A 23,249-nucleotide genomic window follows, 5' to 3' on the forward strand; every position below is an offset into this window, starting at 1 on the left:
CAAGTCCACAATGAAACATCAACCGCCCAAGTCCAGGTCACGGCACGCTCATGGCATTTGATGATTTTCCGCTGGAGCATGACATTAGCGTCATGCAATTCCTAGTGAGCACACAGCTTTTAAAGGAGCGGGCGTTAACTGTAGCTGCCAAATTCGAACAGTTGGGATGATATGATTGTGCAAATGCACTGCCTTAACTGTCCAAGATGATGCATCACGTAGACGGCAGACGTATATGAACAGGCAATATATCGCGGATGATCTAATTCTTGCGCGTACCTGAAGATCAAGCCATGGCGTGTTGCACAGCAGGGTCACATTTCGGTGATTGGCCGCGGCGCCACATTTCGAAAGACATCAGCCGCAAATCAATGTGCAGCGTGCAAGCACACGCACGCCACACTGCAATCACAGTGACAATACGGAAACGATGCGACCGTTTCAGACGTGGCAAACAAATCCATGAAACTCTTTTGAGTTGCTGCACTGCCATACCAAGGCTGTTGACATAGTCGTTGACGTCATGGTGAGCCCTTGATCCAATAGGAACATGCGGCTCAAGCCTCGCGACTACAGCAGGGCGAATACCTAGGGCGTTGCTTTTAATCGAGCTGTATTTTGTCGTGTGTAACCTCCTCTAATTCCCATACATACTGTTACCGTAATCATGATCGCAAAGATGGAAGGAACTAATGGACATGCGGAGTCTGGTGGAGACGTACCAGTCTACGCGATTGACAATGTACCCATTACCCACGAGAGGAAACCATACATTCAAGGGAAGAAGTCAAACCTACCACACGCAGGTACGTACCACGGCGCGCACGCTACTACTACTACGTCGTCTGCTAACCCTCCATAGCGGTCGCACGTGCAAACCTCGCTCCGTCGGAGGAGACACCTCAAGGCAGCACGCAAGACGACTGGGCAAAGAAGCACTCACATCAAACCGTGCTGCAACAACACTGCGACTTCTTTGACCGCGACCACGATGGTATTCTCTGGCCGCAAGACACCTTTGTCGGCTTCTACCGCTTAGGCTGCGGACTCTTCTTCTCCGCCTTCGCCGTACTGGTCATCCACATCAACTTCTCATATCCCACGTGCTCGGGATGGCTCCCGGACCCCTACTTCCGTCTCTTTCTGAACAACGTGCACAGAGCGCGGCACGGTAGTGATACAGGCACGTATGACACCGAGGGGCGGTTTATACCGTCGAAATTCGAAGAGATTTTCACCAAGTACGCCGAGGGACGGGATTATCTGACCGTGGGTGATCTGGTGAACGTGTTGAAGGGGCAGAGAAATATCAACGATCCTATCGGGATGTGTGGATTCATCTTTGAGTGTAAGCACAATCGCTTTCGGATAGTATGAGAGGCAAAATGCTGATATCAAACAAGGGACTGCAACGTATTTGACACTTTGGCCCGAAGACGGTCGGATGATGAAGGTACGCGATACGACGGAACCTATCTTGAGTTGCTGTTGATGCTAACAATAAAAAGGAGGATATTCGCGCCGTATATGATGGCAGTATTTTCCAGAGGATCGCCGATAAGCGCGAGAGAAAGATGGAGATGCAGAAGAAGAAGAGCCAATGATGAGCGTCGGCGTCTCCGATAGATCCATAGAGGGAGTCGATGTACATGCACATCACGACTCCGAGGAAATTCATTCGAGTTCCAAAAAGCGTTTCTTGAATATGTGGCGCTGTGGTAGAGTGTGTAAGAGTACCGCTACTGAAATGTCCAGTTCCACCAACCCGCGCCCAGACATGTGTCGTTCCGAAAGACCGGCCGAATCAAGCAGTGACATCACCAGTCAGCGCATGCCCCTGTCGCATCCATGGATTTCAATCAAAGAATCAGGACCTCACCTGACGATACTTGTACCTTTACGATAACACGCGCATAATTCTCGATTCGAACATACAGATGAAGCTAGCTCACAGGGCATACTACCCGTAGCCAATGGTAGCTGTCTGGCCGCGGACACCTGCATATCATTCATCCAGTTCTTCGATCCAGCAGCTAGCACCAGCCCTTTGATCCACGATCACGATCACCATGGTAAGAGTTTTTCGCGTGGATGAGCTTATCCGGAATACGGTACTTCGTCAGGACTAGTGGCCGGCAAAAAAGACCCATCAGACAAAGTGGGTCGCGCTCTGTGGTTTCTGAGCACACGTAAAGATGCGCAGGAGATGGAAACTACAGCTTTGAGCCAAAGCATTGAGGCTGGATGTAGCGAATTGCACAGTAACCAATAAATCCTATATTGTATCCAGCGTTGTTGTTACCTCCACCTTGCTCCAATTCCACCAATCTCTCGGCGCGTTCAAAAAACGATGCTTCGCCATGTCCTCGATGCCCTATCTTGCTGAGTTGGCTCAGTAGTATCGTTCGGAAGCTTGAGATCAGCCATAGTCTGCAACAGCCGATTCAGACGTTGTTCGGTCGGATCCGAGGTGATGGACTCTACGTTGACAGGGTATTCGCCATAGACGTGTTCCATCATCGACTTCTCCCTGTCATCTTCGTCTTTGATGTGCGCCCAGTCCTTGAGCAGCTTGACGTCTACCGGATTCATCTTGTCGCGCAAAATGCGGAATACGAGTTCAGATAAGAAGAAGTTATGGCCTTGGTCGCGCAAGCCCTTGGCGCACAATATAAGTGTGGCTCGTGTAGCTTTCATTATGGCTGGGAAATGCTCTTGTTGCGCTTCTGGGGTGCGTAGACGCTCGATCGAGTCGAAGCCTAGCTGAACGAGGACCTGGAGCAGGAATATGTAATATGCTTCAAAACCGTGACGATGGAAGAACATATGGAGAAGCGTCTGAAGACTCGCTTTCGAGGCAGCATATAGTTGTGCCGGACTGAAGCCTGTATACTTTTGGAACGCGCCACTATTGTTGGGCCAGTTGAGGGCCTTTTCTCTTTCCAGGAACGGTTGGAAGGTCATAGTAACGAGGTTGTGGAACTGCATGCTGTGACCCAGATGTTAGTCATTTGTACATGGAAGGTGTGTCAAGCCTTACTGTAGCAGAAGCTGTGTCGGCATAGCAGCATTTTGTGGCTGTAGCGGCTCTGGAAGATCATGGAACCATTGAACCAGCATAGAATGATAACGACCGGCCTGCTCAATATCGAGATTGTTATCTCCGTCGTCTTCTGGAAGAGCCTTTCCGGCTATGTCATTCATAATGCATCTGAGCTTAATGAGCGACAGGAATGTCTGTCCCAGGTAGATAGGGGTCTAGTAGCTTATCAACTTGGTTTATCATGATGGGTAGGCGGAGGCGTACCAGATGTGTTGCAAGAGGGTATTTGACCCAGATCTCACCGAAGAATTCGTGTGCGTCTTGGTACTCGGGCAAGCCGTCCTCAGGTGGAAGTCGAGACAGTGGGGGCTTCATGAGATAAAAGCAAGAGAACCTGAACCTACATCAGAGGCGATCTCCATACCACGTTGGGGACAGGGGCAGGAGGAGGGGGAGGGAAAGAGGAGACGAGGGGAAGGAGAAATCAGGTAAGCTCATACGCTTGCTGAGAGAAGATGCCCCAGGCTGTGATGGTTCTTGAAATGCGGTCCTTCTGGTTATTGTATTGCGCGGTCTTAGCAAATAAGTCTAGTCTATCCGCAAGCGCTAGAGCGTGGGACCACACTGTCCAACCCATTTTGTCCATGCCATTGGCGAAGTAGATTCGGCCTATGATGGTAGCTGCCTGGGCAGACGGAAGACTACACACGGCTTGTGACTGTTCTAGCTCCCATAGCTGTCTGGTCTCAGCCATACACCGGTAGCTATAGGTGTTGGGGTTCCAAAACTCGGACCTCTGCTCAAGCGTACTCAAGCCATGCTGTTGATCGTGTCAGCTCACAAGGAAGCAAGTGGGAGAAGCCAAGATGGAACCTACACAGGCTGCGGTGAGAATGGCGCTGACTAGGAGTGGTGAACAGTAATCAGTCCTTCCAGCAGTCATGTCATCGAGAAAGTGATCTTTGTGGAAGCAAGGCCACAATGGGAACTCGTACAGGAAGTAGCCTTCGAGAAGGCGGGTGAGGAAGACGTCGTCGTCGCTTATCGAAGTCCACTTGGACGGCCTCAGCGTGTCTGGCGACATGCGTGGATCGTACATGCGGGTGCCGGGATAGGGCACGTGGTAGATGGCGCTGTCAGTCTGCTCCTGGATGTCGGTGCCGTGATGGGCAGTCTCGTTCGACAGGGCCTTGTACAGTCTGGAGGCAAGGTAGGGGTTGTCGGCACCGTCAAACAGCGGCATCATGTCAGCAAGATAGGGAGCGGTGAACTGGTATGTCGTGTCTGGAACCAGCTTGAGCTGGACACGTAGACTGCCATACTCAAGGAAACGGAGGAGGGTGCGCTCGTCGGTGCCGCGACGCAGCTGGGTGAGGATGTCCTGGGCGACGTGCCATGGCTGGGAGCGCAGATGAGCGAAGATGTGCCGGAGGAGGGCATGCTGGGGGTGATGGTGTGCGTGGACCTGGACCTGGCCATGGTATCGCCTGGCACTGGCACTGGCAGCAACGGGCCGGACCGCAGGCTGAAGGTAGTTGCATGGCGTGTGCCGCTTCCGGCACTCTGAGCACTGGGGACGTTCGGTCGAGCACTGGTCGCGTCAGAGGTGGGTGAGTTTAGCTCGCGCACGGCCGCCGACTTACCTTGGTGATGCGGCCGCGACAAGCTTCACATGCTCCTGCGCCCACAATCCGCTGCAGACTCAACGCAGGCCGCGCCCGAGATAACGCCGCGCGCTGGGTGAGCTGCGAGCGGGCTGGAGGCAGGTTCTCGTCCATGGGCAGTAGCTGGCTCACCTGTCAGGCGTATTCGCGATTCGGGTCGTGGCCGCGCCGTCTTGAATATTGCTATTATACTGCACGTGGGTGGTGCAGCGCTCAAGGACCTCGATACCTCTCCTCGCCTACGTACGTGCCTGCCTGCTCGTACACAACATGACGTCGCCCGCCTCGACGCCCATTGGCCACGGCACAAAGCGCCTTCCTCTAATAGGCGCCCTCCTCGTCTCGAAAACTACCCGATTCTGGCTTATAATGGTCAACGCGTAAAGGTTGTCTGCCGGAATGCTCCCCCGTTCCGTCACCACGACGCAGCTGCTACTCCGATAAGGACTGCACTCGTGACTCCACGCTACGACATCTAAGCGGACCGCTGTCTCCGCCTCAGTCTTTCCCTCTACCTCCGCCTCTGCGCACGTGTTTCGCCCTTTCTCCCAGCACTTGCAGGTAGTCACGTCCGAGTGAATGGATAACGGCCGCTACCCGCCCGAGGGCTCCAGCTCCAGGGAGGCAAAGGTGGCCATACCAAGAATTCCTGGCCATGGATACCAGATGCCGCCTGCCACAAGAACTCCTCGGGTCCGCACCGAAGTAGTGAGCAAGGCTGTGAGTAAACTCTCTTGTACGATTGGGCCGGTGCTGACGTCCGCTTCTAGTGCACGCAGTGCCGTAAACGAAGTGGGCCCTTCCTCATGTCCAGATCGCACAACTTCGGCTTGCTGACTAGCCCCAGAGATCAAATGCTCTGGCCACCGTCCGCAATGTATCAACTGTCAACGGCAGGACAATGATTGTCACTACGACCTGGAGCGCAAGGACCGCCTCAAAGGGTCTGTTCATGTCTTTGTTCATCTGCTCCACATCCCCGTCTGACTATCAAAAGAGCTCAACGCAAATCGCACGCCTTGACTGCACTCTTGATTGAAGTGAGCAGCCAGCTTGACGATGAGAGCAAGAAGAGAGTTGAGGATACCTTGGCATCTTTCGAAGACGACACGCCGCCGCCTCCACCAACACCTGCTCTCTCTCATGGCAAGCGCGCAAGAAGAGCTTCGTCGCCTTCCCCCAATGACGATGCTTTGAGCGCCACCTCTGTAGATGGCGGAGAAGCTCACGTCTCAGCTTCAGTCGGCTCCAACGAAGATCTAGACTTCGTCCAAGAGGACATTCTCAATACGGATGAGGCAGACAACACGGGCTACATGGGTCACAATTCGCACGTTCAGTGGCTCAGAGCCCTGGAAACCAAGATCGAACAGCCCGAGGGCGAACCTGCCAACATGCCTTACGGGCCACCGGGCGTCGACGGCGACGCCTTTAACCAGCGTGCTGAAGCGCTTCACGGGCGTCAGCAACAGAGCCATACTCGCCCTTCTCCGCACCATGACAAGTTTTCTGGCTACTACTTTTACCTTGACAAGTCCAACATCGACGTCGATGTTGGTGATCCACACGTCATACCCTCTGCTGAGTCGGCCGAGAGGCTGTTCGACTACTACAAAGCATTCGTTCACAGCCCATTTCCTATTCTAGGTGACATGTTCGAAGCTCAGCTGAAATCCTACTTTGCCAAGGATCAGGGCAGTCCTACGCTGGTCGTCTGTCCAAAGTGGAAAGCTGTCATGAACCTCGTATTCGCTATTGGCGCACGCTATTCTCATCTCACCGGCGCTGAATGGCGAGCCGACGACCGTGATCACCTAGTGTACATGTGGAGAGCAGTCCATCTTTTGCAGCTTCAAAGCATTGATACTCTAGTTGCGCAGCCAGACCAAGCGCTAATTCAGGTAAGCTGCATTCAATTTGGCCCCAACAGCTTTTGACCCGTGTCTAGGCATTTGGGCTTCTCTCTTTTTACTACTTGACAATAGGTCATGTCAGCAGGTAAGTCGTACCTCGGATGAACGAAGGCACGTTCGCCTCTGTAGCATGCAAGTATACTAACAAGGACTTTACAGAGCTTGGTACATGATTGGCATCGCTCTTCGACACGCACAAGCCGCAGGCTTGCACCTCAGACACGAAGACCCTTCCATGTCTCCCAAGAGAAAGAAGGCCCTAGCCCAGATTTGGTGGTCACTGTACTCCATTGAATGTGTTCTTACTTGCATAACTGGACGCCCACGTACTGTGAGCGCCATTGACTGTACTGTACCGCCACCAGGCGCGAAGGGTACGGAACTGGATTCGTCGTCTCGTGAAACCACCACATCAGCTGTAACGAGACAGGCATCTGAGTCTTCTGCCGGCGAGTCTATGATCAAAACCAGCGTAGATCCGTTTGACGTAGCCTACGTTAGGATCGATATCCTCATGGACAAGATCCTATCTGGCTTGTATTCCGCACAAAAGTCTGCCAAGTCCTGGAAGGCTGCCCAAAAAGAGATTGCTTCCTTGTCTGACGAATTAGAAGCCTGGGCCTTGCACTCCTTGGTTCGGGGTCCAGCAACAGCGACCGCTGCTACTTCAGAGAGCAACCTGAGCCGAGAGCAGGTGCTGCTCTACATCTACTATCACAACGCCAAAATTTGCATTACACGGCCCTGCCTATGCCGGCTAGACTTACGCATCAAGGGCCAGAGCGAACAGTCGACTCGATTCAACCAGAAGTCTGCTGAGGCCTGCATAGGTGCAGCTCTAGATCTCACTTCCATGTTGCCAGATCCTCCCAATCCTACATGGTTTTACAGTCACGGCCCGTGGTGGTGTGCTGTTCATATAAGTAAGTACCTTACACATTGCAACATGGGGCCTAACTAACCACCCTCGTAGTCATGCAAGCCCTTACAGTCTTGCTTCTTGAGTTGTCATTGGACGGCATACACTTGACGGTCGAAAAGTCGCACGTTAAAACCTGCGTTGATAAGCTCATACGATGGTTGAATTCGATGAAACCCGTCGACGCAGTTAGCGAGAACGCATACAATGTTGTCGCCAGAGTCATGAATAAGCAGACCAAAGAAGAAGCGGCCCGTCGGCAACTACCTCAGCTACAAGCGACGGATCAGCACCAAAAGCAACAGGATGTAGAAAATATGGCCTTTGACTCACAGCAGCCATATCAGCCGTACAGTCAACCTCTCACGTTGCAACAGTCAGATGTTGCATGGCCAAGTGCTAACCCATCCAATAGCAACATCTATTCGCAGTCCAATACAGGCAACTTCTATCTCTACGACGCTTCCGGGGGTGATTATCTGAACGATCCCACTGCAGGGCTGACGGACTTTGGTCAGCCACTGAGTCTGTTCTATGGGAACCCCTACGAGTCGACTTTCGATCAGTGGGAATGGGACCCGGCGGCTTTTCTGGATCCAGATCAACCGCCAGGTCAGGGTCAGGATCAAAGCGGGTACCCAGGGGGTCAAGGTTATCAAGGCTACGAAGGGTATGATCCTGGTGGTGGCTAGGTGTGTCGCGTACACTCGCCAGCACTGTGGATGGAAGAGATATGAACATCGCGCCTTTGGGTACCCTCGTTCAGGACAAAATAGAGAGAGATAGATACAGCGCCATGTCTGAGCAATCAGCAACTGTATTCTCCTTGTACAACACCAAAAAGCACGTAGCCTACTACACAAATGCTGTGTATACTACTGTATCAGGCTTACCTTTACGCGCGCAACCATAGACTGTGTCACGATGTTGGGGCTGTTTCCTTCCTCAGCACAAGTGCCATAGCTCACAATGAAGGTCTCAGGAGACTTGTTGCCTTTCTTTTTCCTTGAAATTTATTCCAGTAGAGTAGTAAAAATGCGCAATGCCAAGGCGATGCTTTGCAACCGCATATATAAGTTTGGTAGTGACAACACGAGCTTGCACAATAAATTGGTAACGATGGGCGGTTTAGAGCTCACACGCTTCCACATTGTACATACCCTGAACAACCTAACAGTCTATCCCATATCGTTCCAGCGCATCCCTCACCGCATCCTCCAAGTGCATGGTTTTCACACCAACGAGCTCATTGTCAACAGTTCGCTCCAAGTCCTCCGCACGACCGTCATCATCACCCTCGTAGAACTGATTACACACGCCCAACCCCTTCATCGCTTTACCCATCTGCGCTTTCCCTTCCTCCGGCTCACCGCCTGCCTTCCACTTCTCCAACACGATCAAAGCGTTTCGGTGGATCTTGTCCACGTCGACGTGCGAGACGGTGAAGGTCGTGTCGAGGAGCTTTTCAAGGGTGCGCAACAGCGTGCTTTGCGTGACGGTAGAGGGAGGGGAAATGGGGTCGAGGAGAATGGGGCGGTTGGGAATGGCGTTGGGGTTGCGGAGCATGTTTCTTGCTGCGAGGCCCATTGTGGGTAGCGGGGTCCAATGTAAGGGTTGGTTACCAGAGCCGTAGATGCGGGCGTGGCGGTTGGGTATGTCTGGTAGGGCACATGTTAGTGAGATAGTGATGGTTTGGAATTGATAGGGAGAAGATTACCAAAGCCTGCTGGACCTTTCATCAACCCTATCAAATAGAAGTTAGTATCACCCTTCCAGAGACAATGACAAGTAGTTAGAAACCAACATACACATATCGAAGAACGGCCCGCCGTTCAAACTCGTCCACGCCATCTTCCCCTCCTTCCCCAATCCCTCCAGATACTCCCTGATCCTACATTTACCGCCAACAAAAGCTTCCGGTAACCTTCTGAACGCCTCGTGGGTGATCTCTCCGACGAATTCGTTGGCGAAGAAGAGCTTGACGCCTGCAGCGACCGCGGCGTCGATGATGAGTTTGGATGGCTCGTAATGCGTGGCTCCGCCTGTGATGCAGTTTACTACTGCGTCTTGGTTCCGGAACGCGTCTTGGAGCGACGAGAAGGACGTGTAGTCGACAGTGCGATGGGTGATGGGAGGAGGTGGTTTGTAGGTTGATGTCGAGCGCGTGATGCCTGTTATGGTGAATCGGGGTCCGTCTTTGAGGAGTTCGGTTATGATGGCGTTTCCGACATTTCCTCCTGGCTGGCATACATGTGTTAATGTTGTGTGATGTAAAACAGCTTCAATGAGTTGGCGCGTAATATGAATGGGAGGGGAGACAGACACCGAGGATTGCAATTGTCTTGAGTTCCATGTTTGATGCTTTTTTTTGCGATGAGTGTACAGGGAGTAAGATTTGGAGAGCTGGTTCTCAATAACGACTTGCGATACGTTTTCATGAGACTACATGATCTTATACATCATGCAATGTGAAGTGCTCGCCCAACAGTCACCAAAGTTTCCGAAATAGATGCCACGGATGCATCATTTCGCTCATCTCGTCCGATTCTGAGGTTCGTTAGGGTTCAGGCTGATGTAGGCAGCCATTTGCATGTTTGCCTTGTAGTTGCCTGATGTTGGAAGGCGTTCGGCTTGGGTCTGGAAGCTGCATCCTTCGGCTCGGGAGATGAGAGACCACCGATCTGTCAAGACGACGCTTAACTCGTTCAGTGTTGGTGCAGCGAAAGAGGCTAGATCGCTCACGTGTTTCGTCGGCGTTTGAACTCGAAGAAGCTGGCAAGATCAAATGCCGAGCGCGCTCTACACTCATGTCATCATTCAACGCGAAGCAGACGCGTAATTGAGGCAAGGAGGATAATAGTAAATAGAAGCATTCCTGCTGTGTCAAGGTTTGGGCAGATACTTGTTCCTGCTGTCGGATGTTATCATCGCTGCATATGCTTTGGGAAGTGACGATGGCGGGGCAGCCGAGGCCGTGATGGTGGGGTTGCATCATCTCAATACACAGATGATTGTAGCAACACAATAGTGAGGATAGCAAACTGTCATGCTTTCAATTGAGCGGAGTAAATTACCACGCTCGATGTTCCAATCAAACAAGTTCGGTCCGAGATAGGCCGCTTTGAGCAGCGCCGTTGGTGGATCTGGGCAGCACGTAATAAAAGGTTACCAAATGCCGCTGCGCTCAAGATAACATTAACCGGCAACTCTTTCCTCTCAACCCCTCCATTCTACCAGAGTACCCAATTACCCTTTCCTCACCTTCACAAACCACATATCCGCCATGTCGCAACGAGCAGCACTTCTTATCGGCAAGCTGTCACACGCCCAAAAAGAATGGCAGGCATGTTCGCAGGTGGCATCGAAGCTGCACGAGTACCCCGATGGTAACCGAGAAGACTTCCTCTCAAAGTGCAAGAGCGGTGAATTTGACGGCATCTATGCTCTCTACCGAAGCAACGACTCGAATCCTATTACCGGAGATTTCAACGCGGAACTGCTCGACGCTCTACCCAAGAGCCTGAAGTATGTTTGCCACAACGGAGCGGGATACAACAACATCGATGTCGCAGCATGCACAAAGAGGGGAATATCGGTTTCGAGCACGCCGATAGCGGTCAACGACGCGACTGCAGATGTTGCCATATGGCTCATGCTAGGCGCGCTGCGAAATATCAAGCAAGCATACATGGCAGTCAACAACGGTTAGTATATCCAACTGTTGTTAAATGGTTACTGACACATTGCACAGGCAAATGGCGCGGTAACTTCTCCCTCGGTCACGACCCCAAGAACAAGACACTCGGTATCCTAGGCATGGGTGGCATCGGTTCGGCAGTCGCACATCGCGCAAAGGCATTCGGCATGAAGATACAATACCACAACCGCAATCAACTACCAGCCAACGAGGAGAACGGAGCAAAGTACGTCAGCTTCGAGGAACTGCTCAAGACATCCGATGTGCTCAGTTTGAACTTGGCACTCAACCCGTCGACTACGCACATCATTGGCAAGGAGCAGTTCAACACAATGAAGGACGGGGTGATAATCGTCAACACTGCACGAGGTGCATTGATCGATGAAGCCGCTCTGGTGGACGCGCTGAAGAGCGGCAAGGTCTGGACATGTGGACTGGACGTGTTTGAGGAGGAGCCGAAGATCCACCCGGGACTACTGGAATGCGAGAGGGCGGTGTTGCTGCCTCATGTTGGAACCGGCACATACGAAACACAGGTAAGTGACGCTGTCCACGCATCTTGTTGACTCTGAATTACAACTGACGGCTTCCAGCGCGACATGGAGATATTAGTCTTGGATAACTTGAAGTCGGCTATCCAGAGTGACAAGCTGTTGACGCAAGTACCCGAACAGAAGGGCAAGGCAAACTTGTGATTGATCGTCTGGACGATCGGTCCACGAATTGGAAACATCTGTACTCAGTTTGGTAATGAAGAAATGATGAAAATCAGCCTACAACTATTCTTCTGCATGAAGCGAACTTGACATGACTATAACCAAGAAGCTTCGTGTATTGCCGTTTACATAGTCCCGACACGCTCTATGCCAGGCCGCATGTCGGCTTAAGGGATATAGGAGGCAGCGTCGGAGCCGGTGACTTGGCTCGGCATATGGATTGCTTAGTGATTAGGCCAATGAGAAGCTTGTCGCAATTTCAATCGCCTAGCTTCCGTGCGGAGACAGGATGTGGAGGAGGAAAACCTGGGGTCGGTCTTTGAAGGGATGTGGAGAAGAAGGGGAACCGTGAAAGTAAATCTGGAGTCGGTCTTTGCATCGTGAGAATATCGCAGGTTCGAGAAATCATCGGCTGCTGTTTGGGTTCTTCACATGCACAAGACGAGCTCACCGCCCGTAAGCAACGCTAAGCATGGGCCTAGTCTGGCACCCGACATCTTCGCACGTGAACACTTCCGCACATTCGATTCCTTCAGAAACTGCATCTGCGCTGCACAGTCAGCGACTCATCCCGTCCGTTAGTCCTGCAGCCGTTTGACTCGTCTACTCACACTGCAGCCGTAGGATTCACAGCAAGAGCCTCAACACAATCGCAGCAACGGCGTTTGAATGGAAGGATAATTACCACCCGCCATGCCGACCCACCAGCTATGGGGCGCTCCGCCCTGTGACTGGCACATCTGGAGTCCCCACGATACGTCCCCACGTCATATCCCCGACGTCGCGTTACACTATGCCGACAGCCAAGCCAAATAGGCTTCGCCGTTTGCCTGCGGGTTTTGGCTTCGGAGTTTGGCTGGCTGGGCGCAGCGAGGTTGGTGCTGGGGAAACTGACGATATATAGTCGGATGCTTGCCGCGATGTTACCTTACCTAGGCACATTGACAGATCGACATCACTGTCTTTGACCGCTCGTCGCATCGCCATCGCATTCGCGTCGGGCTTTTCTTCTGTCATATTTGGCTTCCTTTGCCACGCGCTGCAATCATGGCCAAGCTCAACATGTCCGAGGTGTGGGCGGACATCAAGACGTACCGTCGCGCCTATGTACTCACCGCTGTGGCTTCCTTTGGTGGAATGCTGTTCGGTTGGGACACGGGTCTTATCGGAGGTATGTTTGCGTATTCGCACGTGTAATGATCATGGCTAACGCGCTTGTAGGTGTATTGACGATGGACGCGTTCCAGCACTCATTCGCCCTAGATAAGGACAGCAAAGACTTTGCCAACCTGCAGGGAAACATCGTCTCTGTTCTCCAGGCGGGCTGTTTCTTTGGTGCACTGTCTAGTTTCTACGTCTCAAATACTTTTGGGCGCAAATGGGCCCTGATCATTGCGGACGTCATTTTCATCCTTGGGTCTTTGATCCAAACCTTGTGCGGAATTGGCACGACAAGTCTAACACAGCTTTACATTGGACGCGTCATTGGCGGTTTCGGCGTTGGACTGATTTCAGCGGTCGTCCCTACTTACATTGGAGAGAATGCGCCAAGGGCCATCCGAGGACGTTGTATTGGTTGCATGGTATGACCTGTCAAGACTGCTTTTCTGGAACCGACCCACTAACGCTAGCAGCAACTCTTCAACGTGACTGGTATATGTCTGTCCTTTTTCGTAAACTACGGCATATCGCTCGACATCACTAGCCCCACAGACGCGACAAAATGGCGTGTGCCATTTGCCCTCCAGATGCTTCCCGGCGCCTTCCTGCTTGTGGGCATGCTCTTCATGAATGAGTCTCCCCGCTGGCTCGTCGAGAAGAACAAGCTCAGCCAAGCCGCTAAAGCTTTGGCCCACGTCCGCGGCAAGAGCGTCGAGGACCCTGAGGTGGTGCAGGAGCTAGACGAGATTATTGCGGACTTTAACGGCCATGAGCAGATGCCAATGATGGCTCAGCTCAGGGCTGCCTGCTCGAGCAAGAAGATGCTGTACCGCTCGAGCTTTGTTGTAATCCTCATGTTCTGGCAACAGTGGACCGGTACGAAGTTCCGACATGCAATCTGCATTTGAGGCAAATACTGACGTGGTGATTAGGGACCAATTCGATCAACTACTATGCGCCGCAAATCTTCAGGCAGATTGGCCTTACTGGCAACTCTTCTGGGCTATTCGTACGTGTTTTGTAAAGACTGCATGCGAGCCAGACTAACATGCAACTAGGCAACTGGAGTATACGGTATCGTCAAGATCGTCGTTACTGCCATTGGCTTGATGGCCTTCACCGAGCAACTCGGAAGGAAGTGGTCGTTGATCCTCGGCTCGATGGGCCAAGCCTTTGCAATGTACTACATTGGCGTCAACCAGGCAGTCCACCCACCCACAGGTGAGCTGGATGGCAACGCAATCTTCGCCATCATGTGCGTCTATCTCTTCGTCGTGTTCTACTCGTTCGGGTGGGGACCGATCCCATTCGTGCTGGCATCGGAGTGCAGTCCTAACCATGTGCGCTCTCTGCTCATGGCGGCCTCGTTGATGACGCAGTGGCTCTTTAACTTTGTCATCGCAAAGATTACCCCCCTGATGCTGGACAACATTACGTACGGAACGTTTCTTTTATTCGGCTCGCTGTGCATTGTCATGGGTGTCTGGACGGTGTTCTGCGTGCCCGAGACGAAGGGAGTGCGACTGGAGTCCATCGGCGAGCTGTTCGAGGGCAACATCATCAGGGGTTGCATTCAGGATACGGTGCCGAGCAAGTCGCGGGCGAAGCAGCTCAGGCACCATCACGCCACGGACGATGCCGACTCGACCAAAAGCGGCGTGGGCAAGGCTTCGCGGGTTGAGCAGATCGAGGATGTGTAGAGCATCGGGCGGGAGGAGGCGATGGCAAAAAGCAAGAAGCAGCCAATGTTCAGTGCTTACGTTGCGGCGCGTCCGGCGGATTAGTACCGCGAGGAGTGCTTCGGTAGCTGAGAGGTGCCGAAGCCATGGCCCTGTAGCTAGACCAATCGATCGCGAACATGAGACTACACTGTGCATCAGGATCTGTACGACGTGTTCATACAGCGAAGATCGTGAACGGAACGAGGAACTGAGTCGGCCCGCGCAGGGCAGTCGCACCGGACGAGTCACGAGGCCATGGCGGACCTGGCGGTCAAGTTGGGTATCACAGGGCTATCCCGAGCTAGCGGGGTCAGTTGGGCGGCGGAAGACGTCTGTAACAGCTAGAGAGGGCAGCTAGGCGGCGGGGCGACGTTGTTGACAGGTCGAGGGCGCATGTGCTGACGTGCCTGTGGCAGCAGTGGGCACCTGGGTAGAGTGAAGCGTCGCGGTGGAACGTGGTAAATCCTCTGCAGCTAGTCTGAAATCTAGTCAACTGGTAGGACATGTCTAGAGTAGCGGACCCTGTTTCTGTGCGGCGAGCCATGCCGGCTGCTGAGTGGCTGTGCCTGCAGGGGTGCGCGGGCCCAAGCGAGGGCGATGACATAGTGCAATCTGACGCTCTCCACGCACCCTCGAAACCAGGCGGGCGGCGGCCTGGGCACGCTCTCTGTACCCGACCGAATCCTCACCCTCCTGCTGTCTATCCTTACTGTCCATCTCGTGTCGCGCGCTGCACCCCATCGCTCCCATCGCCGTGTGCACATCGGCCGTTGGCCCCCCACCGCGCTTGTCCGCCTCATTCGCTGCCTCGCGGTCCCACCACGAGAGCCCATAGCATTCTGCTGGGCACACCCTGGGAGCCGCCTGCAAATATCACGTTGATTTTACACCGTGCCAGTACCCCCGCCCCCTGTCACCACTCACGCCAGGGAACTTGGGCTATCCTACAACCATCGGGCAACCTGTTCGCGCTGCTAGTCGTCGAACCCTACTTGGCTGAGCCCACCGGCTGCATCCTCGCTGTCGAAACGCCCTTATGTACGTCCAGCTGCGGCTTTCTTCTTCGCCAGGCCTAATTTCTAATTCTCCTTCGTTGGTGCCATTTGCTCTTCTTCTCTTCACCTGCCTTCCTGCCATTTCCCCTTTTGAAACCACGGCTGGGCTGACACGATGTTGGGCAGCGTTCTCCTCCCCACTAAGCCGCCTGGCCTGAGGTCGAATACTTATTCTAGCACCGTTGCGCCGCCCCTTCCCCCACGCCGTAACTCGCTGTCCACCCAGCCCGCCGCCAAAACTGCTGCCAAAACTGCTCCGCTCCATATCAAGACCGTCACCCTGTCAGGCGGCATGGACACGCGGTACAACAACCGCCCCTCGTCCCCGCGGGGCCGCTACTCCAACCCCGCCAGGTCCTCGACGGGCACCTTCGCCGACCCCTATTACACCTCGTCTTACTATGGCCGTCCCAGCTCGCCACGCTCCAGCGTCGACCGCATTGGATCTTCCCACACCTCGCACGCCTCGCACCACACGCCCTACTACACGCCCAGCCCCACGACCTCTTCCCACGCGAGCAGCACCAAGTACGACTCGTACACTGGACGTCCACGGCGAAACACCAACGACCTGACCCGCCCCAATGTGAGCACCAGCGCCCTGCCGACGACTTCGCTGCCACTCCGCACCCCGTACTCGTCCCACACCCACACCGAACGACCGCGGAGCCCACTGACGCCCTCCTATGCCAAGGGATCCGATACCTACATCACCCCGGCCGCTTCACGAGGCCATAAGAAGGTCTACAGCGTCGACGACAGCAGCCACCTGACCAAGCTCGTTGCTGAGGTCGAGCCCGCACGCCACCGGGATCATGCAGACCGGGGTTACAGTGTCACAAGTGGCGGCCGCAGCTACCACGACAGCAGCAAGCCCCCGTCGCGCCTTACCGACCTGAGCAACAGCGATGGCTACTCCTACACGGACCCCGCGAGCATGTACCGTGACACAGAGCCAGCCTGGCGGAGGCCACGTGCTGGCAGCTTGGAACGTGGCTCTCGCCCCACCAGCATGATTGCGGATCGCCCCTCTCGTATCTCTACTCGCGAACCTGGTCCTCCCCCCTCCACACGTGGCTTCGACAAGATCAACAGCATCCCGCGGCCCCACGGAAGATCATCCTCGATTGAAAGAGGGGCACGCGAAATTCCCAAGTACGATCCCTACCCAGACTCAAGCCTCGCACGATCTTCCTCCTCTCGCACTTCCCGCGCTCCTGCCGCCATTCATCAGGAGCCCCGCCGAGACGCTTACCGCGATGACTACGATCGCCCGAGCCGTGGAGTCGAGAACAAGCGCCACAGCACCGCCTTTGAGGACCGCGAAGTGACCAGCCGTGGCTTCGGCATTGCACCGGGCCACCCAAGCCTCGCACACGACCACCACGCTCTGGACCGACAGCCTCTATACCCTCCTGCCGAACCTCCTCGACCGAGGCCACAAGAGTCTAGCAACCACTACTACCAGCCAGACCGCGCCGAGGCACGCATGCCGGAACCTCGCTCATCCCGTGACAGAGATCCCGTTCCACCGCAGGACTACGAAAAGCGCCCCCGTGAGCGTGAGAGCGGCCGAGAAGAAAAGGGTGGCTTGGTGCAAACCATAACTGGTGCAGCAGCAGGCGTAGCAGCGACCCTGGCCGGCGCTGGTTACATGAAGAAGGCCCGTGACAAGGACCGTGGTAGCGACCGAGACTCGTCAGGAGAGCGTGAGCGCGAGCGACGGAAGGAATACGATGAGCGTGACAAGCGAGACCGTCCTGACGAGCGACGAGAGAGGAAGTCCGAAGGCCGCCGCAACTCGCTTCAGCCGCCTCCACCGCCCCCCGCTGCTGCCCCAGCCGCTACCCCGGCAGCCATCGCAGCTCCCGACTACCCTCCGATGCAACCCGACTACATACCTCAGCCTCGCGAGCGTCGACACGAAGATGACGAGAGAGAGAAGGTTCCTTCTCGCAAGGCACCTGCACCGTCTACTGCGGGAAGCGACGAAGAGCGACCACGTCACTACGTTGATCGCGATGCCGAACGTCGGAGGGACCCCGTACCCCAGGAAGCTGCTCTGGACCCTGACGAGGAATACAGACGACGCATTCAGCAGGAAGCAGAACGTTCTAGTCGCAGCACTCGCGACAAGGACAGCGACTCTGACCGCGAGAAGGAGCGACGGAGGAAGAAGGATGAGCGTGACAGGTCTCGAGGTCCTGAAGACCGCTCGCGTGCGTCTCCTCCCAGGGATCGCCCTGTGAGCACATATGACGGAGGCATGGTGCAGGAACCGGAGTCAATGGAGAGGGAGTCTACGGGCAAGAGCGTAGTGATTGTCGAGCCTCCCAAGGAGCCCGTTGCGCCCGTCAAGGGCATCCTTCGCAAGCCAACTGAGAAGTTCCCTGAGGACCCTGAGCCCATCCGCGAGGGTGTTGCGCCACACAAGGACGCATTGAAGGGCAAGGACATTCCTGTCGGGGCTCGATGGACAAGGATCGATCGTCGTCTCGTCAACCCTGAAGCCCTGGAGCAAGCCAAGGAGCGCTTCGAAGAGCGGATGGACTGTGTCATCGTGCTGCGTGTCTTGACCAAGGAAGAGATCCAGAAGCTCGCTGATCGTACCAAGAAGATCCGCGAAAGCAGAGGTACGTTGACATGGTTCTTGTTTGATGATCAGTACTAACATACCCGCAGAAGAGGAGTACGATCATGACCGCCGCGACCGTGACGACCGCGACAGGCGAAGCCACCGTTCCAAGGACGATAGGGATGATGAGGAGCGTGACAGCGACCGAGAGCGTCGCCACCACGACCGTGAGCGACGCCGCCGCTACGACGATGAGAGTGACTACGACGACCGCGAGCGAGAGCGCGAACGCGACAGGCCCAGGAAGGTTGAGATCGACGATGGAGGAAGGTGATCACAGTGAAAAGATCTGCACATGATGCTGCATGTTATCTTCCTTCGGGGATATGCAGAGCATGTGCTTATGCTAGTTGGGTTTTAGAGAACGACGAAGGACACAGGGAAAGTCCTTCAGGTCCGTGGTCGAGGACACCACGACGGAGAAGCCACTACACCATCTGGCAGATCCGACATCCCACAAATCTAAAAGCAACCCTTGGAAAGACCGACACACCGCATCCTCTGGCGTTCTGGAGAGTGCAAGCCCTGGCTGACCGCCTCAACGTCGCGTTTCGAGGCGCCGCCACCGAAGTAGCAGTGGATCAGAGCACAGCTTCGATCATCGTTCATCCATACATGGCGGTGGCAGGGTCAGGCGCAAACGCAAACGCACTCGCAAAGTACTGGGTTGGTTATGAAAGTACATGGCACTCTTCTGTTATTCAATGTTGTTTGGCGCTTGGCTGGCGTTTAGGGGGAGGTTCTCTGTTCACTTTCGTTACGCATAGCGACGGGGATGGCATAGCATAGCATGGCGAAGAGTGAGCGTGCGAGCGAGAACCTTCTTTCTTGTACAATACTCGCATTTACGTCTCCTTTCGAATACCTATGCGAATTGATACGTTCAATATGACTTTCTACATATCGTTGCCGTGATATTTGTACAAGTGGCGCCTCCTTGCTTGTTCACTGATGAAAGAACCACACGTGATCAAGCCCTACGGCACGTATCCTCAAGTATCCACAGATTCATCACATGAAGCAAAGTTTACATTCAACTACCTATCCCGCCCTCATTTCTTACTCGGATTCGGACTAACCGTTCCCTCTGGAAACTTGCGAAAGATGTCCGCGATATGATCAATCGGCGCCGCCAACATGCCCATCGGGCCCTCGAAATACGGGTTCTCGCCCGCACTAGGATGGCTCCTCGACGGCACAAACATCTTTGTGCGAGCAAAGTTCTTGGCCAAGGACTCTGAGTTTCCGCGGTTTTCCGCAGAAGATAAGGCGGCTTCGAGGGCGGGTAGGTCGGAGCCTTCTTCTTCGGCAATGTGCACTTTGAGGAGGGACCAGATTTGTTTTAGCTTGGGGATGTAGGATGATGATGCGGGATCCATGTTTTGGAATTCTTTGAGGAGGATTTTCACCTGTGCATATGTTGTTAGTAGTGGCGGGGTGTGGATTGGCATGGAAAGAGTGGTATGTACCTCATGATGCTGTTTCCGGTCTAACTCCGCATGCGCCTTTCCCTTTGCGCCCATGTACTTCTCCATGGCTGGGTAGACGAGGAGTTCTTCGGCGACAGAGTGCCGGGCTAGCTCCCAGGTGAATTGGTTGCCGTAGCGGGTTGCATGGTCGATGTCGTCGGGGTTGTTGATGATCTCTTTGTAGTAGGTCTCTAGCTTGCGGTGGTCCTTGGTGATGGCTTCTGAGATGGTCGAATTGAGGGCTACCTGTGTGCGAAGGTAAGCTGGTCTGGCAGCGATGCGGAGTGTCTGCGGCCTGAAAGCTGCTCGGGTAAGTGGTGATGCGATGGCACGAGGAGCGAACATTGTGATGGTGTGAGATGATTATTGAGGATTGAGTAGTGAGGATTGAATAGAAGGTGTATCAAATCCATTCTCGAGGTATGTCGCGAGCTTTTGTCTCACATGGCTATCAACGCGATGAGACGTCATTTCTTCGCCAGAGGTGCGTTCCTGCACTGTCCAGCTGCTCTCTGCCCAGGTGTTTGCGCTTTGGACATGCGCGCGCAACTTGTCGGTGATGTCGCACAGTGTATTGGATGACGATTACCTGCTGCATGATTGGACTGGAAGCAGTGCCCACATGCCGTGTGTTTGGTACCGATAATTGTTGCAAGGTGGAGTAGTGTTCCGCGGAGCGACGTCTTGATGATGCAGGATGCAGCGGATCGGAAACGTCACATTGCCACCATGCCGAAACATGCGAAAGTCTAGAATTCCCATGCCCTTTTTACCCACTGCGCTCCACAGCATCCGCGGACTGCAACTGCCACGGCGAATGAGCGATTAAGTGTTAGTCTTATCTTTCCAAAAAGGTATTGCCCACTAAAAGCGGTCCTGGTTAAACAAATATTGACAGCATCTAATCCACACAGGTTGTCGATACCTGCTGCACTAAGCCTCGAAGCACCAATCCAGCTGTCAACTGTCCCTGCACGTGAAGTCGTGGCATCTTACCCCTCTCCTCTACGCGTCAGAGACGCATCAACGTGACAAAATAGAAAATACCCGTGTCACCCGTTGCCCATGTATGCAGCAATGGCGTGCCCTCCAAGTTGGCCCTCTTAAACTCGCACCCGCTGTTGCTTCTTCATGGAGATTCCCACATCTTTACCAGGCAAATTGACCGCAGCCATGTCGACCGGTGCAAACGCTTCCCAAAATGACCCCATGCAACACCCCCTCGAGGCCATCTCTCAGGGTATCCAAAGCGCTACTGGAGAGAAACGTGCGCCAAGGCAGAGCCACATGGGCTCAGCTAACGAGGGTCCTGCGGATATCGCTGCGAAGATAACGGGTGCAGTTCAAGGCGGAAAGCGTGAGGATGATGGCCCTTACTTTACCTCCAACGAAGGTATCCCGTGGATTGACCCGTAAGTTCGCGAGTACCCGCACACCTCAAGAACACTGTCGTTAACGTCTCATAGCGCACACAGCAAGACTATCGGTGGAATCCCCGTGGCCAGCGATGTCTTCCTCTTCCAGAAGCAGCAGACGTTCAACCGTTCCAAGAACCTTGAGCGTATGGTGCACCCTTGCGGTTCCGGCGCGTTTGGATATTTTGAGTGCACCAAGAAGGTTGACGCTCTTACGGTACGTCTGTCTTGATCATCTCACAACTGCCAAACCTGACTTCTCCTAGAAAGCCAACTTCCTCTCCAGTGTAGGCGAAAAGACTCCCATCTTCATCCGCTTCTCGACGGTTACGGTCGGTCGCGAATACCCCGATGAAGCCCGCAACCCCCGTGGCTTCGCCATCAAGTTCTACACCATGGAGGGCAACTACGACATCGTTGGCCTCAACTTCCCTATCTTCTTCTGCCGCGACCCTATTCAAGGCCCAGACGTGATCCGTTCGCAAGCTCGTAACCCAAGGAACTTCCTTCCTGATTACGATGCCATTTTCGATCTGTTGGCAAACACACCCGAGAGCAACCATGCCGGTCTCATGTTCTTCAGTGACCACGGCACTCCCGTTGGCTGGCGCTTCAACCACGGCTACGGTTGCCACACATTCAAGTGGGTCAACGCTGAGGGCAAGTTCGTATACATCAAGTACCACTTCATTGCCAAGCACGGCCAGAAGCAGTTCACCCAGCAAGAAGCGACACAGATGTGCGGTGAAGACCCAGACTACTCCAAGCGCGATCTGTGGGAGACCATTGAGAAGGGTGAGGAGATCGAATGGACCGCCATGGTGCAAGTCATGGAGCCTGAGGATGCGGATCCCGAGAAGCTTGGCTTCGATCCCTTCGATGTCACCAAGGTCTGGCCGCGCAAGCAGTTCCCCATGCAGGAATTTGGCCGTCTTGTGCTGAACAAGAACCCTGAGAACTACCACCGCGACGTTGAGCAAGCTGCCTTCTCACCCGGCAGCATGGTCCCCGGTATCGAGGACTCGCCCGATCCATTGCTCCAATTCCGCATGTTCTTCTACCGCGACGCCCAGTACCACCGCATTGGTAAGTTTTGCCTGTAAGCAGTGCATGTGAGACGTATACTGACTTCCTGCAGGCGTAAATCTTCACCAGATCCCCGTCAACTGCCCCTTCATGTCAAAGTCCTTCGCGCCTCTCCAGTTCGATGGTCAGATGCGTGTCGATGCCAACCACGCAGGAAACAAGCAATACAACCCCAACAGCTTCGCGCACAAGTTCCGTCCTGATGTTGCTGAGGCGCCGTACCAGGTCTCAGACAATGTTATGAGCCGCAAGAGCCACTACTGGCATGAGGCGAAGAAGAACGAGTACGACCAAGCCAAGGAGCTGTGGAGCAGGGTTATGTCGCCCGAGAGGAGGCAACACACCATCACCAACACCTTCAACATGCTCAAGTTTGTCAAGTATGCTGACATTCAGGTAAGTCTTTGCCTGCATCTTTCCATAGTACCACGCATACTGACGCCCGAATAGAAGAAGTACCTCGCACAAGTGTACAACATTGGTCCGGACTATGCCCAAGGCATCTACGACCTCCTTGCGAGCTCTGAATCGAAGCCGGAATTCCCCTTCTCAGAAGTCGAGAAGCTGTCTGAGTCGGCACATGTCTGGTTCAAGGAGGAGAAGTTCAGGCCTTCAAATGGTACGAGGCTGACTGGATATGCCCCAAGTGGGCCAGTCTACAACTGAGGTTTTGATTGATATTGGATATGAATGCTTGCGGAGATACCTAGCGCTGTAGTAACCTATTGGCAAGAATGAATCGTGAATTGCGAGAG

General features: G+C 54.1%; 9 protein-coding genes across 9 annotated transcripts; 6 read left to right on the plus strand and 3 right to left on the minus strand.

Annotated features, from left to right (window-relative positions):
- Positions 1-667: 667 nt before the first annotated feature.
- Positions 668-1,604, plus strand: J4E84_010971 (uncharacterized protein; the record flags this gene model as incomplete). Its single annotated transcript, XM_049393526.1, has 4 exons — positions 668-806; positions 863-1,348; positions 1,404-1,453; positions 1,509-1,604. 4 exons carry the CDS (start codon positions 668-670, stop codon positions 1,602-1,604), a joined length of 771 nt encoding a protein of 256 aa, XP_049238736.1.
- Positions 1,605-2,340: 736 nt separating this feature from the next.
- On the minus strand, positions 2,341-4,821 carry J4E84_010972 (uncharacterized protein; the record flags this gene model as incomplete). Its single annotated transcript, XM_049393527.1, has 4 exons — positions 2,341-2,989; positions 3,041-3,191; positions 3,962-4,514; positions 4,687-4,821. The coding sequence occupies 4 exons, from the start codon at positions 4,819-4,821 to the stop codon at positions 2,341-2,343; spliced, it is 1,488 nt and encodes a 495-aa protein (XP_049238737.1).
- An 838-nt stretch (positions 4,822-5,659) lies between these two features.
- Positions 5,660-8,231, plus strand: J4E84_010973 (uncharacterized protein; the record flags this gene model as incomplete). The annotated part of the gene is made up of 5 exons (XM_049393528.1): positions 5,660-5,667; positions 5,705-6,608; positions 6,693-6,705; positions 6,986-7,450; positions 7,594-8,231. 5 exons carry the CDS (start codon positions 5,660-5,662, stop codon positions 8,229-8,231), a joined length of 2,028 nt encoding a protein of 675 aa, XP_049238738.1.
- A 478-nt stretch (positions 8,232-8,709) lies between these two features.
- J4E84_010974 (uncharacterized protein) lies at positions 8,710-9,892 on the minus strand (the record flags this gene model as incomplete). The annotated part of the gene is made up of 3 exons (XM_049393529.1): positions 8,710-9,197; positions 9,348-9,780; positions 9,863-9,892. 3 exons carry the CDS (start codon positions 9,890-9,892, stop codon positions 8,710-8,712), a joined length of 951 nt encoding a protein of 316 aa, XP_049238739.1.
- Positions 9,893-10,822: 930 nt separating this feature from the next.
- J4E84_010975 (uncharacterized protein) lies at positions 10,823-11,931 on the plus strand (the record flags this gene model as incomplete). Its single annotated transcript, XM_049393530.1, has 3 exons — positions 10,823-11,243; positions 11,291-11,772; positions 11,830-11,931. 3 exons carry the CDS (start codon positions 10,823-10,825, stop codon positions 11,929-11,931), a joined length of 1,005 nt encoding a protein of 334 aa, XP_049238740.1.
- A 1,068-nt stretch (positions 11,932-12,999) lies between these two features.
- Positions 13,000-14,813, plus strand: J4E84_010976 (uncharacterized protein; the record flags this gene model as incomplete). Its single annotated transcript, XM_049393531.1, has 5 exons — positions 13,000-13,123; positions 13,174-13,535; positions 13,587-13,989; positions 14,046-14,122; positions 14,172-14,813. The coding sequence occupies 5 exons, from the start codon at positions 13,000-13,002 to the stop codon at positions 14,811-14,813; spliced, it is 1,608 nt and encodes a 535-aa protein (XP_049238741.1).
- Positions 14,814-16,181: 1,368 nt separating this feature from the next.
- Positions 16,182-18,798, plus strand: J4E84_010977 (uncharacterized protein; the record flags this gene model as incomplete). Its single annotated transcript, XM_049393532.1, has 2 exons — positions 16,182-18,522; positions 18,572-18,798. The coding sequence occupies 2 exons, from the start codon at positions 16,182-16,184 to the stop codon at positions 18,796-18,798; spliced, it is 2,568 nt and encodes an 855-aa protein (XP_049238742.1).
- A 778-nt stretch (positions 18,799-19,576) lies between these two features.
- Positions 19,577-20,338, minus strand: J4E84_010978 (uncharacterized protein; the record flags this gene model as incomplete). Its single annotated transcript, XM_049393533.1, has 2 exons — positions 19,577-19,933; positions 19,994-20,338. 2 exons carry the CDS (start codon positions 20,336-20,338, stop codon positions 19,577-19,579), a joined length of 702 nt encoding a protein of 233 aa, XP_049238743.1.
- Positions 20,339-21,124: 786 nt separating this feature from the next.
- J4E84_010979 (uncharacterized protein) lies at positions 21,125-23,160 on the plus strand (the record flags this gene model as incomplete). Its single annotated transcript, XM_049393534.1, has 5 exons — positions 21,125-21,405; positions 21,460-21,625; positions 21,675-22,494; positions 22,547-22,890; positions 22,945-23,160. The coding sequence occupies 5 exons, from the start codon at positions 21,125-21,127 to the stop codon at positions 23,158-23,160; spliced, it is 1,827 nt and encodes a 608-aa protein (XP_049238744.1).
- Positions 23,161-23,249: the final 89 nt, after the last annotated feature.

The sequence above is a fragment of the Alternaria hordeiaustralica genome (genome assembly GCF_023758085.1).
Source record: "Alternaria hordeiaustralica strain BMP 2776 chromosome Unknown scaffold_51, whole genome shotgun sequence".
NCBI lineage: Eukaryota > Fungi > Ascomycota > Dothideomycetes > Pleosporales > Pleosporaceae > Alternaria > Alternaria hordeiaustralica.